Source organism: Molothrus aeneus, unplaced genomic scaffold (assembly GCF_037042795.1).
Source record: "Molothrus aeneus isolate 106 unplaced genomic scaffold, BPBGC_Maene_1.0 scaffold_43, whole genome shotgun sequence".
NCBI lineage: Eukaryota > Metazoa > Chordata > Aves > Passeriformes > Icteridae > Molothrus > Molothrus aeneus.
In genome coordinates, this window is record NW_027099100.1 from 677,192 (window position 1) to 692,877 (window position 15,686).

The 15,686-nt window shown below is 47.6% G+C and overlaps 1 protein-coding gene across 1 annotated transcript; it reads right to left on the reverse strand.

Moving 5' to 3' along the window:
• Window positions 1-12,575: 12,575 nt before the first annotated feature.
• On the reverse strand, window positions 12,576-14,804 carry LOC136570899 (erythroblast NAD(P)(+)--arginine ADP-ribosyltransferase-like). Its single transcript, XM_066571306.1, has 2 exons — window positions 14,054-14,804; window positions 12,576-12,661 (listed from the first exon to the last, which is right to left on the reverse strand). Exons 1-2 carry the CDS (start codon window positions 14,802-14,804, stop codon window positions 12,576-12,578), a joined length of 837 nt encoding a protein of 278 aa, XP_066427403.1.
• Between the last annotated feature and the right edge of the window lie 882 nt (window positions 14,805-15,686).

Consider the following 15,686-nt stretch of genomic DNA (forward strand, 5'->3'; position numbering starts at 1 on the left):
GGTCCTTCTCCACAGCTGCTCCAGCAGGTTAACCCCAGCTGGGACTGGCACTGGGGACTGTCCCTCCCCAAGGACAGGATCTGCCCTCGCGGTCTTGAACTTCCCAGTTTCCAGCCTTTAAGGTCCCCCTGAACAGCAGGATGTGTTAGGATGCTCTGCCTGGAATGTGGTCAAGGGACAATGCCCTATTTGTGGCCATCGGGGCTGCATTGAGAGGGGTCTGCTGCTGCTTTTGGTGCTGAATTGAGTTAAAACCAGCCCAAATCACCAATGCAGAATTGACAACTAAGGGTGAAGCACCAGAACTGGGCCTCATCTGGCCCTGGGAATGTCCAGTCCCCTCTTAGACAGAGATTCCTCTCCCATATTCGTGCTTAAAATGAAATGTGTGTGTTTCCTCCCTCGGGAAGGGGATGCTCCCCAAGGATCCTCCTCGAGGCTGAGAGAAAGAGAAATTCCCACGAGTGTTGGTGTGGTGAGTGACATTGAGCTCTGCTTAGGAATTGTCACTTTTTGTTGGCTTTGACAGATATACTTAATAGAATTGTTTTGATTGATTTTTTAAATACAATTGCATTGTAAAATGGTGTTGGTAGCCATGGTGGCTGTTGTAACTTCGTAGCTGAGGGATTCTAGGTGATCATGGTGGCCACAGTGGCCTTGGTGGCTTCTGTGACCATGGTGGCCACAGTAGCTGTGGTGGCTGCAGTGCCACAGTGGCAATGGCGGCCAGAGTGACCTCATGGTGGCAATAGCTGCCAAGGTGGCCAGAGTGGCAGTGGTGGCCTTGGTAGCCTTGGTGGCCTCGTTGGGTCATGGTGGTCTTGGTGATCGGGGTGGCCGCAGTGACCTTGGAGGCCGTGGTGGTCTCGTGGCTCAGAGGATCCCAGTGGCCACTGTGAGATGCAAAGCTGTGTTTCGTGTCAGGTACAAACAGGCAAAGTGTGTACTTGCGAATGTGAAATGTGTGGACATCGACAATGGGATAGTTGCAAATTCTAATAATAACTGATGAAAATAAAGCATGGAAAAGGCCTTTGAACCTATCTCTTGTTTGCAAGTTGATTTAGGAGCATTGGAATTAAGGTGTTAAGGATGTTGCTTTTTGCTTGCATTTAATCCATACAAAGCTCTGCAACAATAACCTTTTGAAGTATAATTTTAGAATATTACTTGCATCCTTGAAACTATAGCTTTAGAATATATATATAGGAAATATGCTTATCTCACGCCGTATTGAAGCAGAGAAAAACAGTTTGAGAAAGGAAGATGAACATCACCTCAAGGATTTATGGTTTCGACCAAAGGGAAGCTGGACATCACTGTTGTTAGATTTATAGCCTCTGCAATTAAAAGGTGGACACATCTGGGGAGCTGGACTCCACCAGATGGGATTCGTCTTTCTTCTTTCGGAAATTGGACCATCACCATCTGGGGATACTCCTTTGAAAATGCATCCTGAGAAATTAAAATCCCAATAGCGTATAGAATTGTGATGTAATAATTTGGAATAAAAATTGCTGATGAGTAAACATTTGAAATAGAAACTGTTACAAAAAACCTGATGAGTACCCCTAGAAATACCTGTAACCATCAATTATTGGTGTGCAGTTGGAGGGAAAATTTCCCCCACTGTACCCAGCGCTGTATTGCTCATACTTTACCACATAAAAAATTGATTGCTGCTTGAATATTAGCCTAGTCAAGCTTCTTATTCATAAGAGATTTGGTACGTTGGCTGGGAATTTCCAAATCCATTGAGGGAGACTCCTGATCTCGGGGAGGCGCCCCACCTTGGAGGCTTCTGCCTCCGGTGGCCCTGAGTGACGGGGGAATCTTTCAGGGAAGAGGAAATCCATAAGGTAAATTATGAGCAAAGAGTTTTGAGCTCCCGGAGTAGACTGCAGTAAATTCACCTGTAAAAACTCGTGCACGAAGACCCAGGTGAGAAAAGGAGGCTGTGAGTATCGCTTGGTTTGGTGGGATGAGAACGGGTGGTTGTAGGTGTGTGAGAGTGTGAATGGTGTGTGTATGAGACGTGACCTAGTCACCACACGAGTGAGGAGTTTTTCTAACCTTGGTTTCGCTACCCCGCGAGGGGCACGGCAGGTGAAAGAACAAAGTGTGTGGAAAAGGATTCTCTGTATGTAAAAGGTTGGGGGTGGTGAGAGAAGATAATAGTTACGGAGAGGAATTTGTTTTCTTTTCCCGGTAGAGAATCAGAGGCGGGAGGCGTTAGAAGGGACTTGTTATTAAGGAAATTCCTGACAAGAAAGGACTAAGGTCTGAAGGAGTGAGGTCAGAGCGAGTGAGGGTACACCCGTTCGGTGGAAAAATGGGTCAATGCCAGAGCAAATACCCAGGAGCTGGTATAAACCAGCAGGAAAATAAAGGTACTGAAAGTACTGGAAAAAGAGGGAGCATTTTGCCAGATATACCCCAGGACAGCCCCCTTGGGGTAATGTTAAAATTGTGGGACAAATGTGAATCCAGGAGAGGAAAAAGTAAAGAGAAAATGATACAATATTGTATGGTAGAATGGACTAAGGAAATTATACAACCTGATCATTTATACTGGCCAATGCACGGGTCATCTGAAGGGTGGATCTGTAAGGCCTTGAATGCCTATGTAAATAAAAAGAACCCTATTAACCAAGAAGAAAGCAATTATGCTGCTTTATGGCATGGGTCCTGGCCTACTCCCCTGTTTGCATTAAAAACCAAAAAGAAAAGGGATCAGTGGGAACCCTTAGATAACCTCCCCACCCTTATCTACCACAGCCAGCTGCACTGGCAGAGGTGCCTCATCCAGCACCTAACCCAGCACCCTTTGCACCCATTCCAGCACCCCCTGCACCACAAGCCCCGGTGGCTCCGCTCCCATTGCCACAAACCCCGGTGGCTCCGCTCCCATTGCCACAAGCCCCAGTGGTTCCACTGCCCCTGCCACAAGCCCCGGTGGCTCCGCTCCCATTGCCACAAGCCCTGGTGGCTCCGCTCCCATTGCCACAAGCCCCGGTGGCTACGCTGCTGCTGCCACAAGCCCCGGTGGTTCCACTGCCCCTGCCACAAGCCACGGTGGCTCCGCTCCCATTGCCACAAGCCCCGGTGGCTCCGCTCCCAATACTTGATTCACCACCAGCACACAGAACAAGAAGCCAGGAAAGGGCACGAGCAGAAAGCAGTGGGGATAGCAATGAAGAAGGGAAGGGGGGGCAGCTGTACCCATTGAGGGAAGTACCATTAGTAGGAAATCAAGGGAGACCAGTCATCGGGTATGTGTCAGCACCCCTGAACACGGGGGATGTAAGGGCTTTTAAAAAAGAAATGGGAAGGTTACTTGAAGATCCCCTGGGAGTGTCTGAAAGGTTAGATCAGTTTCTAAGACCCAGTATTTACACCTGGACAGAGATTCAGTCAATTTTAGGTATTTTATTTACAGCAGAGGAGAGGCAGCTGATAAGACAGGCTGGCATGAGAATTTGGGATAGGGACCACCAGCAGGGACCTTTAAGAGAAATGAAATGGCCCCTGGCAGTCCCTAACTGGGACCATAACAATGACCAGGACAGGCAGAATATGGTGGATCTCAGGAATATAATTATTCAGGGAACCAGAGAAGCAGTCCCCAGAGGGCAAAATATTAGCAAGGCCCTGAATGAACATCAGGGGAATGATGAGTCACCCACAGATTGGTTAGAAAGGATAAGGAAGAGTATACAAATGTATTCGGGATTAGATCCTGATACAGCAGTGGGGGAAGCATTAATCAAAACTCAGTTTGTGGCCAAGTCCTGGGAGGATATAAGAAGGAAACTTGAAAAGTTAGACGGTTGGCAAGAGAGAGGTTTGCAAGAATTGTTAAGGGAAGCACAGAGAATTTATATTTGCAGAGATGAAGAAAAGGCCAAAGCCAAAGCTGAGGTCTTTGTGGCTGCGGTAAAGGAAGTACAGAATGGTGGTGCATCTTCAGGGAATGCTAAAAAACCATGAGAAAAGTAACAGGTGAAGGTTCTAAAAAACCTACCTGCTTTTACTGTGGTAAGGAAGGACATGTTAAAAGGTTTTGCAAGAAACGGGAGGCAGATCAAAAACTGTTTGACCAGAATTAATGGTGTCAGGGGCTCTATTTATTAGGGACCAGACCATCGCAAGAGCCCTTGATAAAATTAAGAATGGGTCCCGAAGGTGAAGAATTCACCTTTTTAGTAGATACAGGTGCTGAAAGATCAACAGTGCAAAGATTACCAAAAGGATGCAAAATCAGCAGGAAAACAGCTCAAGTAATTGGAGCAAAAGGGGAGGCCTTTAAGGTTCCCATTATTGAACAAGTATTAATTGAAGCAAAGGGAAAAGTGGATATTAGTGATCTATTACTAGTTTCAGAAGCAGAATGCAATCTTTTGGGGAGAGACCTGATTCTTTCGTCAAAAATTGGCATCCAACCCTAACATGATCAACTAACGGTACAGCTGTACAAATTGACAGAGCAGGATGAGAGTAAAATATGCCCTGGTGTCTGGTCCACTCCTGGGGAGATCAGTAAATTGGATATAGAGCCCTTAAAAATCACCATTGTAAACCCCGAGTTTCCTATAAGAGTGAGACAATACTCTATTCCACGAGATGGCATGCAAGGGCTGAAGCCAGTGATTGAAGAACTCTTAAAGCAGGGCAAGTTAGAAGAATGTCTGTCACCCCACAATACTCCCATAATCCCTGTGAAGAAAAGTGACGGCAGCTCCCGTGTAGTCCAAGACCTAAGGGCTGTTAATCAACGAACAGGCACAAGGTTTCCTGTGGTAGCTAACCCCTATACATTACTAAGTCAGGTTTCCTCTGACTATACCTGGTATAGTGCAGTGGATTTGAAAGATGCCTTTTGGTCCTGTCCTTTAGAGGAGGGATGCAGGGACTATTTTGCCTTTGAGTGGCAAGATCCAGACACAGGGAGAAAACAACAGTTAAGGTGGGCGGTACTTCCACAGGGCTTTACTGAATCCCCAAATCTTTTCGGTCAGGCTTTAGAAAGAATTTTACAGGATTTTGAAAGACCAGAAGGAACTAAACTAGTACAATACGATCTATTAATTGCAGGAGAGAATCAGGAGCAAGTGAGAGAAGCAACAATCAGTCTGTTGAATTTCTTGGGAAAGAAAGGCCCAAAGGTTTCAAGGGCTAAGTTACAATTTGCTGAAGAGGAAGTGAAATATCTAAGTCACTGGCTGAGTAAAGGAACAAAGAAATTGGATCCTGAGAGAATATCGGGAATCCTAAGTCTACCTCCACCTAATACCAAAAGGGAGGTACGACAACCCTTAGGGTTACTGGGGTATTGTAGACAATGGATAGATGGATATAGTCAAAAGGTGAAATTTTTGTATGAAAAACTAATAGTCAATACAATGAAATGGAACCAGGAGGATGAAAAACAATTTAAGAATTTGAAAGATGCTCTAATTCAAGCCCCAGTACTCAGCCTACCTAACTTAGATAAACCTTTTCAATTATTTGTAAGTACTGCTGAGCAAACTGCTTATGGAGTGCTCACCCAGGACTGGGGAGGAGACAAAAAGCCGGTGGGGTATTATTCAGAATTACTGGACCCTGTTAGATGGGGATGGCCAATATGTTTACAAGCTATAATAGCAACAGCCCTTCCGGTAGAGGAAGCAAAGAAAGTTACATTTGGAGCTCCCTTAGCAGTATATACCCTCACAATGTCAGAAGCATATTGCATCGAAAAGCAGAGAAATGGCTCACTGATAGCCGGATTTTAAAGTATGAAGCTATCTTGATACATTCCCCTGAACTGGAACTTAAGGTCACTCGGGCTCAGAACCCCGCTCAATTTCTCTATGGGGAGCCAGCTGAAGAGCTTGATCATAACTGTGTGCAATTAATTGAATTACAAACAAAAGTGAGACCACATTTAAGTGAGACAGAGCTATCTAGTGGGGAAAAATATTTTTTCAATGGTTCGTCAAGGGTGATAGAAGGGAAAAGAAATTCAGGATACACTATTGTAGAAGGAGAAAATCTGTCTGTAATAGAACGAGGAAAAATAAGTGCTAGCTGGTCAGCTCAGGCTTGTGAATTATTTGCTTTATACCAAGCTTTAGAACTTTTAAAAGATAAGGTGGGGACTATTTACACTGACTCAAAATATGCTTTTGGAATTGTACACACATTTGGAAAAATCTGGATGGAAAGAGGTTTGATAAACACTCAAGGGAAGAAACTGATCCATCAGGAGTTAATAATCAGAGTGCTTGAAGCCCTGAAAGGGCCTAAGAGAATAGCTGTAGTACATGTAAGAGGTCATCAACGAGGGCCAAGCCACTTAGCAAGAGGAAACAACACAGCTGACCAAGCTGCTAAGGATGCAGCCTGTAAATTAAAATAAACTATCCAGCTGAACACTACAGCGGAAATTGAAGAGGAGCTGCCAAAAAGTTACAGTACTCAAGAGGAGGAAGGTATAAAAAGATTAGAAGCTAAGAAAGAGCTGGGAAAATGGGTACTGTCAGATGGGAGAGAGATTTTACCTAAAGCTTGTGCTAGAAGGATTCTAAGCCAGTTACACCAACATACTCATTGGGGAACAATGTGTGATCATTTTTAAAAATATTATGGATGTATTGGAATTTTTGAAATAGCGAAACAAATAACACAGGGGTTTTGACATGTCAAAAGGTTAACAAAAAGGTAATGAGTCAAGCTCCAACCGGTGGTAGAAAAATAGCCTACCGACCATTTGAAAGGGTTCAGGTGGATTATACTGAATTACCAAGGGTGGGCAGATGGAAATGCTTGTTAGTATTAGTAGATCAACTAACTCATTGGGTGGAGGCCTACCCGGCTGCCCCAGCCATGGCGAAGTTTGTGGTTAAAATATTGTTGGAACAAATCATTCCTCGATTTGGGGTTATCAGGGCCATTGATTCTGATCAGGGCTCCCACTTTACTTCCAGCATCATAAAAGGAGTAACACAAGCCATGGGGATTTCCTGGGAATATCACACACCTTGGCACCCCCAGAGCTCTGGGAAGGTAGAAAGAATGAACCAAACAATAAAACAGCAGTTAACAAAATTAATGATTGAGACCCAAATGTCATGGGTAAAATGTTTACCTTTAGCATTGCTTAATATAAGGACACTTCCAAATGCAGATACGGGACTTTCTGCATATGAGATGCTTTATGGAATGCCTTATTCCCAGGAAGTACCCCACACATCAGTAGTCATAGCCGATATGACTATTCAAAAATACATCCAGAAGATGGGACAACATGTCCTAGAACTAAGGGAGAAAGGGGTAATTGCTCAATCAGCCCCTCTCGGATTTAGCATACATCAAATAAAACCGGGTGAACGGGGTGCTGATTAAAAGCTGGAAGGAAGAGAGTTTTTCTCCTAGGTGGGAAGGTCCATATTTAACTCTGCTGACCACTGATCGAGCTGTCCGAACTGCGGAAAAAGGTTGGACCCACGCGTCGCGGGTCAAAGGAGCAGTGGAACCAGCGACAGAGACGGAACCAGCGACAGAGACGCCTGCTGGATCCCAGCGGAGAATTGCATCTACTCCCGGAGAACTGAAAATCAAGTTAAAAAGGGATTGATGTATGTCACGAAAACACTCCTACCTTAAGCTGCAAAACCAATTGTACTCACGAGAGGTAGAATGTGCTACTCCAAACTGTAAGTGTTATCCATGGGGTTCTTTTAAGTGTATAGAGCGTGAAGAATTTTGGTATGCAAACCTACCAAGGGGACAGATCCCTAATGCTCTCTGCTGTAATTGTATGAAAGAAATAGAGAAAGAAACTGATAAAACTTTGTGAGCTGCAGTAAGGAAAGGATATATTAAAACAGGAGATAAAGATTGGTGGAGAACCTGGGTACACGGAACAAGAGCAGGAATTGATTTGCAGGAAGTACCAAAGGCCAAATTAGAAAAAGTAGAGTGTGACAAGGGCAATTGGATACCGGACGAATATCAAATTAAAGCAAAAGAGTGGCAGGAAGCCGAGTATCGCTGGAAGAGGGGGAGGCACATACACCAACCCTATTGCAGTCGCACATCCCCCGAACTCAGGGGCCAATAAATTAAAAAGAATCGGACCACAACCACGATAAATAGAGATCTGAAGGCTCATGAGGCAAAAGGCAAAAATGAAACGGAGAATATCAGTGACTAAATCCGAAGGTATAAACTCTGCTACCGAGAAGATCTACATCTCGGCCCTTGGATGCAACCCAAGGGGCCCTGAGAGAGGTAGAGAGATAAACCCCTTGAGGATTATTCCCACTGTATTGATCATTGCCTCCCAGGCATATAGCTACCATAGCCTCACTCCCGAACTCCACAGAATCCACGAGCGAGCTGCAGGATCAGAGCCTATGGCTCCAGCTGTCTGTGACAAATGCAATCGCACTGTCTGGTTCGGGGGAAAAATGGAATCAATGTTCATGGCACATTCCCATGTTAGTGAAGTGTGCTATGACCATAACCAATTAAAGATGTGCACTATGGGTGGAAAATTATACTGGGTTGGAGAAAATTTAAAACGTGGACTGAAGGTTTCTATCGATGATGGACCCGTGTTAACCAACCTTCTTAAAGATGATGATGAACGAATTTGTCTGCGATGTGCCAAATTCTTTTGTTTAGCAAGGGACAGAGAAGGAAGAGACCCAGAGAGTAAAATAAAACAAATGACTCAAAAATTACAAAAGCAAGAATCAGCAGCAAAAAAGAAATGGGCAGAACAAGAAAGGCTAAAGAAATTGAGTGAAAAATACAAACAGTTAGAACAGCAATATGGTGATTGGGGTTTTCTGACTTCAAATAAGAACCTTTTTGTAGATCTAATGCAAGAAATTGCCACAGAATTAGAGTTATCCAACTGTTGGATTTGTGGGGGATTATAATCAGCCAAAAAGTGGCCATGGAGAAGGGAGGGTCTAGCTCCAGAGCAATTCCTAAAATAGAACCATACTCAAATTTCCAAAACATTGAAGCGGCCTGAGGGATACATTTTGAATCATCGAATAATTGGGACAGTTTGCATCAGCAGAGAGGGGAGAAAATATACTGAAGTGGTAGGGTATACTCCCTGCATGTCTACTTTAGCCGTGAATTCAAACAATAATGCTAGAACTTGGCAGCCAACACCTCCTGCTGGATACTGGAGCTTAAATAAAGAGAAAAATTGTGAATGGAACAACAAAACAAAGTTGTGCTGGCATAAAAGTCCTGGAGCTAACCCTTACCAATCCCTGGAGACGCTAAGAATGTACTGGGAAAAACCTGAGAGTGTAAATGACCCATGGAAAGCCCCAAATGGTATCTATTGGATTTGTGGGCAAAAAGCTTACAGTGAACTGCCCCATAGATGGAAAGGATCCTGTACTTTAGGGATTATACAACCCTCCTTCTTTGTACTACCAAAGTCCAAGAGTAACCTGTTAGGAGCACCCTTATATGAAAACCTTAACAGGGAAAAAACAGAATTGAAACTGGAGTTTCCAAGGGCAGGAGGGGACCAAAAATGGGGAGAAGAAGAGTGGCCGGCAGAAAGAATAATAGATTATTATGGGCCAGACACTTGGGCTCAAGACAGAAGCTGGGGATATAGGACCCCAATTTACCTGTTGAATAGGTTGATCAGACTGCAAGCAGTGGTAGAGGTAGTCTCAAATCACTCCTCAGAGGCCCTGGACTTGTTAAGCCGGCAGCACACTCAGGTGCGGGCTTTTGTGTATCAGAATCGAATAGCCTTGGACTATTTGCTGGCCGAAGAAGGGGGAGTGTGTGGGAAATTCAATGAGTCAGAATGCTGCGTTGAGATTGGTGATCACCGAGAAACCACCCGGGGTTTGGCAGCAGAGATCAAAAGGGTGGCTCATGTCCCTGTCCAAAAATGGAATTCCATTCTTCAAGCCTCATGGTGGGACCAGATGCTTGGAGGAGGAGCTTGGTGGAAGAAAATAGGGTTCCTGATATTGTGCTCATTGGCTGGGTTATTGTTTCTCCCTTGCCTTATTCCATGTTTTTCCGACTAATCTACTCAGTTATCCAAAGCATGCAGATTGCAGTAACCGACTCGGAATTGGCTACCGGAGAAGTTGGTCGATCTGAGAAAAGAGCTAAGATAACCAAAATAATGAAATTAAAGAAAAGAGACCAAAAAGAGAAAGCTTCCAAAGTTTTATCCAGATTTGAAGCCCAGACACAAATGAGTAAGATCAATGAAAATTTATACAAGCAGGGGGGGGACTGTGAGATGCAAAGCTGTGTTTCGTGTCAGGTACAAACAGGCAAAGTGTGTACTTGCGAATGTGAAATGTGTGGACATCGACAATGGGATAGTTGCGAATTCTAATAATAACTGATGAAAATAAAGCATGGAAAAAGCCTTTGAACCGATCTTTTGTTTGCAATTAACTCTGGTTGATTTAGGGGCATTGGAATTAAGGTGTTAAGGATGTTGCTTTTTGCTTGCATTTATCCATAAAAAGCTCTGCAATAATAATCTTTTGAAGTATAATTTTAGAATATTACTTGCATCCTTGAAACTATAGCTTTAGAATATATATATAGGAAATATGCTTATCTCACGCCGTATTGAAGCAGAGAAAAACAGCTTGAGAAAGGAAGATGAACATCACCTCAAGGATTTATGGTTTCGACCAAAGAGAAGCTGGACATCACTGTTGTTAGATTTATAGCCTCTGCAATTAAAAGGTGGACACATCTGGGGAGCTGGACTCCACCAGATGGGATTCGTCTTTCTTCTTTCGGAAACTGGACCATCACCATCTGGGGATACTCCTTTGAAAATGCATCCTGAGAAATTAAAATCCCAATAGTGTATAGAATTGTGATGTAATAATTTGGAATAAAAATTGCTGATGAGTAAACATTTGAAATAGAAACTGTTAAAAAAAACCTGATGAGTACCCCTATAAATACCTGTAACCATCAATTATCGGTGTGCAGTTGGAGGGAAAACTTTCCCCAGTGTACCCAGCGCTGTATTGCTCATACTTTACCATATTAAATAAAAAATTGATTGCTGCTTGAATTTTGGCCTAGTCAAGCTTCTTATTCATAACACCATGATTGCCGCAGTGACCACAGTGACCTTGGTGCTCATGGTGCCCATGGTTGCCGCAGTGACCACAGTGACCTTGGAGGCCGTGGTGGCCACAGTTGCTGCAGTGACCACAGTGACCTTGGAGGCCGTGGTGGCCACGGTTGCCGCAGTGACCACAGTGACCTTGGAGGCCGTGGTGGCCACGGTTGCCGCAGTGACCACAGTGACCTTGGAGGCCGTGGTGGCCACGGTTGCCACAGTGACCACAGTGACCTTGGAGGCCGTGGTGGTCTCGTGGCTCAGAGGATCCCAGTGGCCACTGCCAGGGCTGTGGTGACCAGGAAGAGTCCTCCGAGTTGGAAGGAAGCACTGGGGATGCTCCCACACATCAAAACTACGATCAATAACTTTCTGCCCTCTATCACAAATCCTCTTCTGAACCCTAGTTGCTAACGTCCTCATCCTAACCTTTGTGGGCAGCCAACCAGTGGAACACCCATTCATCATTATTGGCCTCCTAGCCCCATCCACCTGCTTCACAATCATTCTAGTTTTATTCCCCATTGTGGCTGCCCTAGAAAACAAACTACTCACACTCTAATTAACTCTAATAATTTATAAAAACATTGCACTTGTAAGCCAAAGGTTGAAGACTAAACCCCTTCTTAGATTTACCTTACTGTCACCCCACTACTTCAGGAAGAAAGGACTCAAACCTCCATCTCCAACTCCTAAAGCTGGCATTTTAAGCTAAACTGCTTCCTGACCCCCCACCCCAAAGAGCCTGAATTGCCCCTCAAGATAACCCTCGCACAAGTTCCAGCACCACAAACAGACTCAACAACAACCCTCAGCCCCCAATTAAAAGCAACCCCACCCCCTCTGAATAAAGCAAAGGCACCCCACTAAAATCTGACCAAATCAACAACAGACCCCCATTATTCACCGTCCCCTCGTCCACTAACAGTCCCAGCACACCCCCTATAGCAAGCCCCACCACAAAAAACCAAACCTGTCCTAAAACCAGAACCAACAAGCCCCCCAGCTAGCCCAAGCTTCAGGATAAGGATCCTCTGCCAACAACACTGAATAAACAAACACTAAATAACATCCCCCCTAAATAAACCATAACAAGCACCAAAGATACAAAAGAAACCCCCAAACTCACTAATCAACCACACCCCGCAACAGCCGCTACAACCAATCCTAACACCCCATAATAAGGAGGCGGATTAGACACAACCCCCAACCCCCCTAAAACAAAACATGGTGGCCAGGGTGGCTGTGGTGGCCGCAGTGCCACGGCGACAATGGTGGCCACAGTGACCTCATGGTGGCAATAGCTGCCAAGGTGGCCAGAGTGGCAGTGGTGGCCTTGGTAGCCTTGGTGGCCTCGTTCCTCTGGGGGTCATGGTGGTCTTGGTGATCGGGGTGGCCGCAGTGACCTTGGAGGCTGTGGTGGCCTCGTGGCTCAGAGGATCCCAGTGGCCACTGCCAGGGCTGTGGTGGCCAGGAGGAGTCCTCCAACGTGGAAGGGAGCCCTGGGGGCGCTGTCACCTGGCAGACAAATAGACGGACGTCAGGGGGATCATGGGGGGAGTGAGGGGGTGGGGGAGGACCATAATGGGGGATTAGGGGTGACAGGAGAGATGGGGGCCATGAGGTGACCAGTGATGGGCTACAGGCACCAGCGAGGTCATGGTGGGCTTAGGGGTGACAGGGATAGGGGAAGTCAGGGGGTGCCATGGCTGGTGACAGGGGGTGTCTGGGTGTTGTAGTGTGTTTTCTTTATTTGGCATGTTCACTGTTTAATTTCTGGTTTTGTAATCCCTCTGTATTTTCCTCCCCCTGTCTTTAGAGCGGCACAGACTTGCTTTTTCATTGTTATTCAGTTTAGTTAAGTACCTAGCAAAAACTAACATTAACGTTAGGACTAAGTCTTTTGTCCTTGGGTGTGTGTGGCAGCCATCTCGACGTCTTCATCCCCTTTGGTGGGGAGGCACAGGATCGGAATGGGGACATCCCTGTCTCTGTCCCTGCTGTCCCCTGGCTGGTGTTTCCCTGTCTCCTCCCAGATGTGGGGGTCCCCATCCCGGTGCCTGTCATGGACATTCCTGTCCCCGTGCCCACAATGGGTGTCCCGAGATTGGCGTCCCCAGCATGGGCTGTCCCTGTCCCCAAACTCTCACTGAGTGTCCCCACCCTCTGTGCCCTGTCGTGGGTATTCCCTGTCCACAGTGGCTCTCCCCAGCACTGGGTGTCGCTGTCCCCCATGCCCAGTGAGTGTCATTGTCCCCCGTGCCTTATCCTGGTGTCCCCATGGCCACAGTGGGTGCCCCCAGCACTTGGTTTCTCACCACATCCAGTGAGTGTCCCCAGCACCGGCTTTCCCTCTCCTTGTGCCCAGCATGGGCTGTCCCTGTCCCCAAACTCTCACTGAGTGTCCCCACCCTCTGTGCCCTGTCGTGGGTATTCCCTGTCCGCAGTGGGTGTCCCCAGCACTGGGTGTCCCCCATGCCCAGTGAGTGTCATTGTCCCCCGTGCCTTATCCTGGTGTCCCCATGGCCACAGTGGGTGCCCCCAGCACTTGGTTTCTCACCACATCCAGTGAGTGTCCCCAGCACTGGCTTTCCCTCTCCTTGTGCCCAGCATGGGCTGTCCCTGTCCCCAAACTCTCAGTGAGTGTCCCCACCCCCTGTGCCCTGTCATGGGTGTGCCCTGTCCACAGTGGGTGTCCCCAGCACTGGGTGTCGCTGTCCCCCCACCCCCAGTGAGTGTCCCCAGCACAGGGAACCCCTGTCCTTGTTCCTAGCAGTGGGTGTTCCTATCTCCACACACTGGGGGCCTATGTCCCTGTCCCCCATGCCCTGTGAGTTTCATTGTCCCTGTGCCTTCTTATGGGCCACAGTGGGTGTCCCCATTGCCCCAGGCTGTCACCTGCAATGTCACCTTCCAGCCACTCGCAGTTGTATCTGCTGAAGTTCTCGTTGGTGCGGAGGTGGATCCTCGTCCTGTCTACTTCCTGGCTGACTTTGATGACCTCGAAGGTCTCAAAGGGTGAGATCAGCACCTTCGTCTTGTTAGGAAACTTGGAGAATTGCTGGATTCCCACCCCATGGCACGTATGCACCTGGAACACCGTGCCATTCCCAAATATCTTGTCAGTTGTTTCATTCTCTGACACCGACATGAATCGACCGAACCGGACGATGTCACCGGGCTGTGCCTTGAACTGGTACCTGCTCACCCTCCAGTACACGTTGTGACACTCTGGTCCCCGAGTGACCCTCAGTGTCGCCAGGGCCTGGGTCAGCAGGAAATGCAGCGTTTTGAAGTGGAAGTTGTCCCGGTATTCCTGCCTGGAGCGCCCGGCCGTGCGCACGGCTGCGTTGAACTCTCTGTACAGGTCATCCATCGTGAAGGCCACGAGGGCGATGGCCTGGGCTGGGGATGACAGAGGGGACACAGGGGACCCAAGACTCTGCCACTCAGCTGTGGCCTTAGTCCAGGCCTGGGCAAAGAGAGGGTTCTGCTCAAACTCGGAGCGGTTGAGGGCTGGCAATGCCTCAGTCATGGCAGGGCCGCAGCCCTGGTACTGGTCATCGAAGGAGTCCTGGGCCATGTCCAGGGGCACCACCTCGATGCCCGTGGTGGCCACGGCCATTGCCAGCAGTGCCAGGGTCTGAGCCAGGGGGGCCATGGCAGGGAGAGGCCACAGGGACCGGTGTGGACACTGGAGGACACAGAGGGGACACAGGGGAGACACGGGGAGGGTTCATCAGTGAGGGACTGGGCCGGGGAGTGGGGTCAGCCCAGGGGGAAGGGAGGCACTCCTGGCCAGCAGAGCCCTGGGCATGTCTGGGCTCCCTGATCCCGAATCCTGGGGTTACTTATCCCTCCCCAATGTCCCCCAGCCCCAGGAGCCCCAATCCCACAGTACCGTGTCCTCCTGGCCCCCCAGAAGCCCAATCCTACTCCCATGAATACAAGTCCCCTCAAATCCTGGGGTCACTCCCTGAGGCCCCCGGTGTCCCCCTCGGCTCATCCCCAGACCCCAATCCCACTCTCCTTCCCCAGTTCCTTTGGTGTCACCCCAGAGCCTCAACCCAAATCCAGGCATCACCCTCTGCCCCCACTGTGTCTCCCAGCCCCCCCATGACCCCAATCCACTCTCACCATCCCGTGTCCCCCCTCATTTTCCCCCAGAGCCCCCCATTACCCCAATCCCTGACCTGTGACTCCCCCAGTGTCCACCCAGCACCCCAATCCCATTCCCTCAGTCCCGTGTCCCCCTGCAAGTGTCCCCCCAGAGTCCCCCCAGTCCCGATACCAAAATCAGCCGGAGTGAACTCCCTGATGGAACTGGAGGTAGCATAAAGACTGAATTCTTTATCAGCTCAGACTCACAGTGGATCTGTCCTGGTCCTGCAGGTCACAGGGGACTTTGCCACAGGGTCTTTATCCACCACAATTGCAAATATTCGTTATAATGTGTCCCTCACCTTGTACAGAAACAGCACATTTCCTAGCAATAATTTGCATGGCTCCACCTCTTTCTTGAAATCCTTTTATGGTCCTGGAG

Bases quoted from the DNA above. Each gene is read 5' to 3' on its own strand.
- LOC136570899 (XM_066571306.1), bottom strand. From the start codon at position 14,804: ATGGCCCCCCTGGCTCAGACCCTGGCACTGCTGGCAATGGCCGTGGCC. The intron at 12,662-14,053 runs GTGACATTGCAG...TTTGTCTGCCAG, and splicing joins CAACTGCGAGTGGCTGGAAG to GTGACAGCGCCCCCAGGGCT.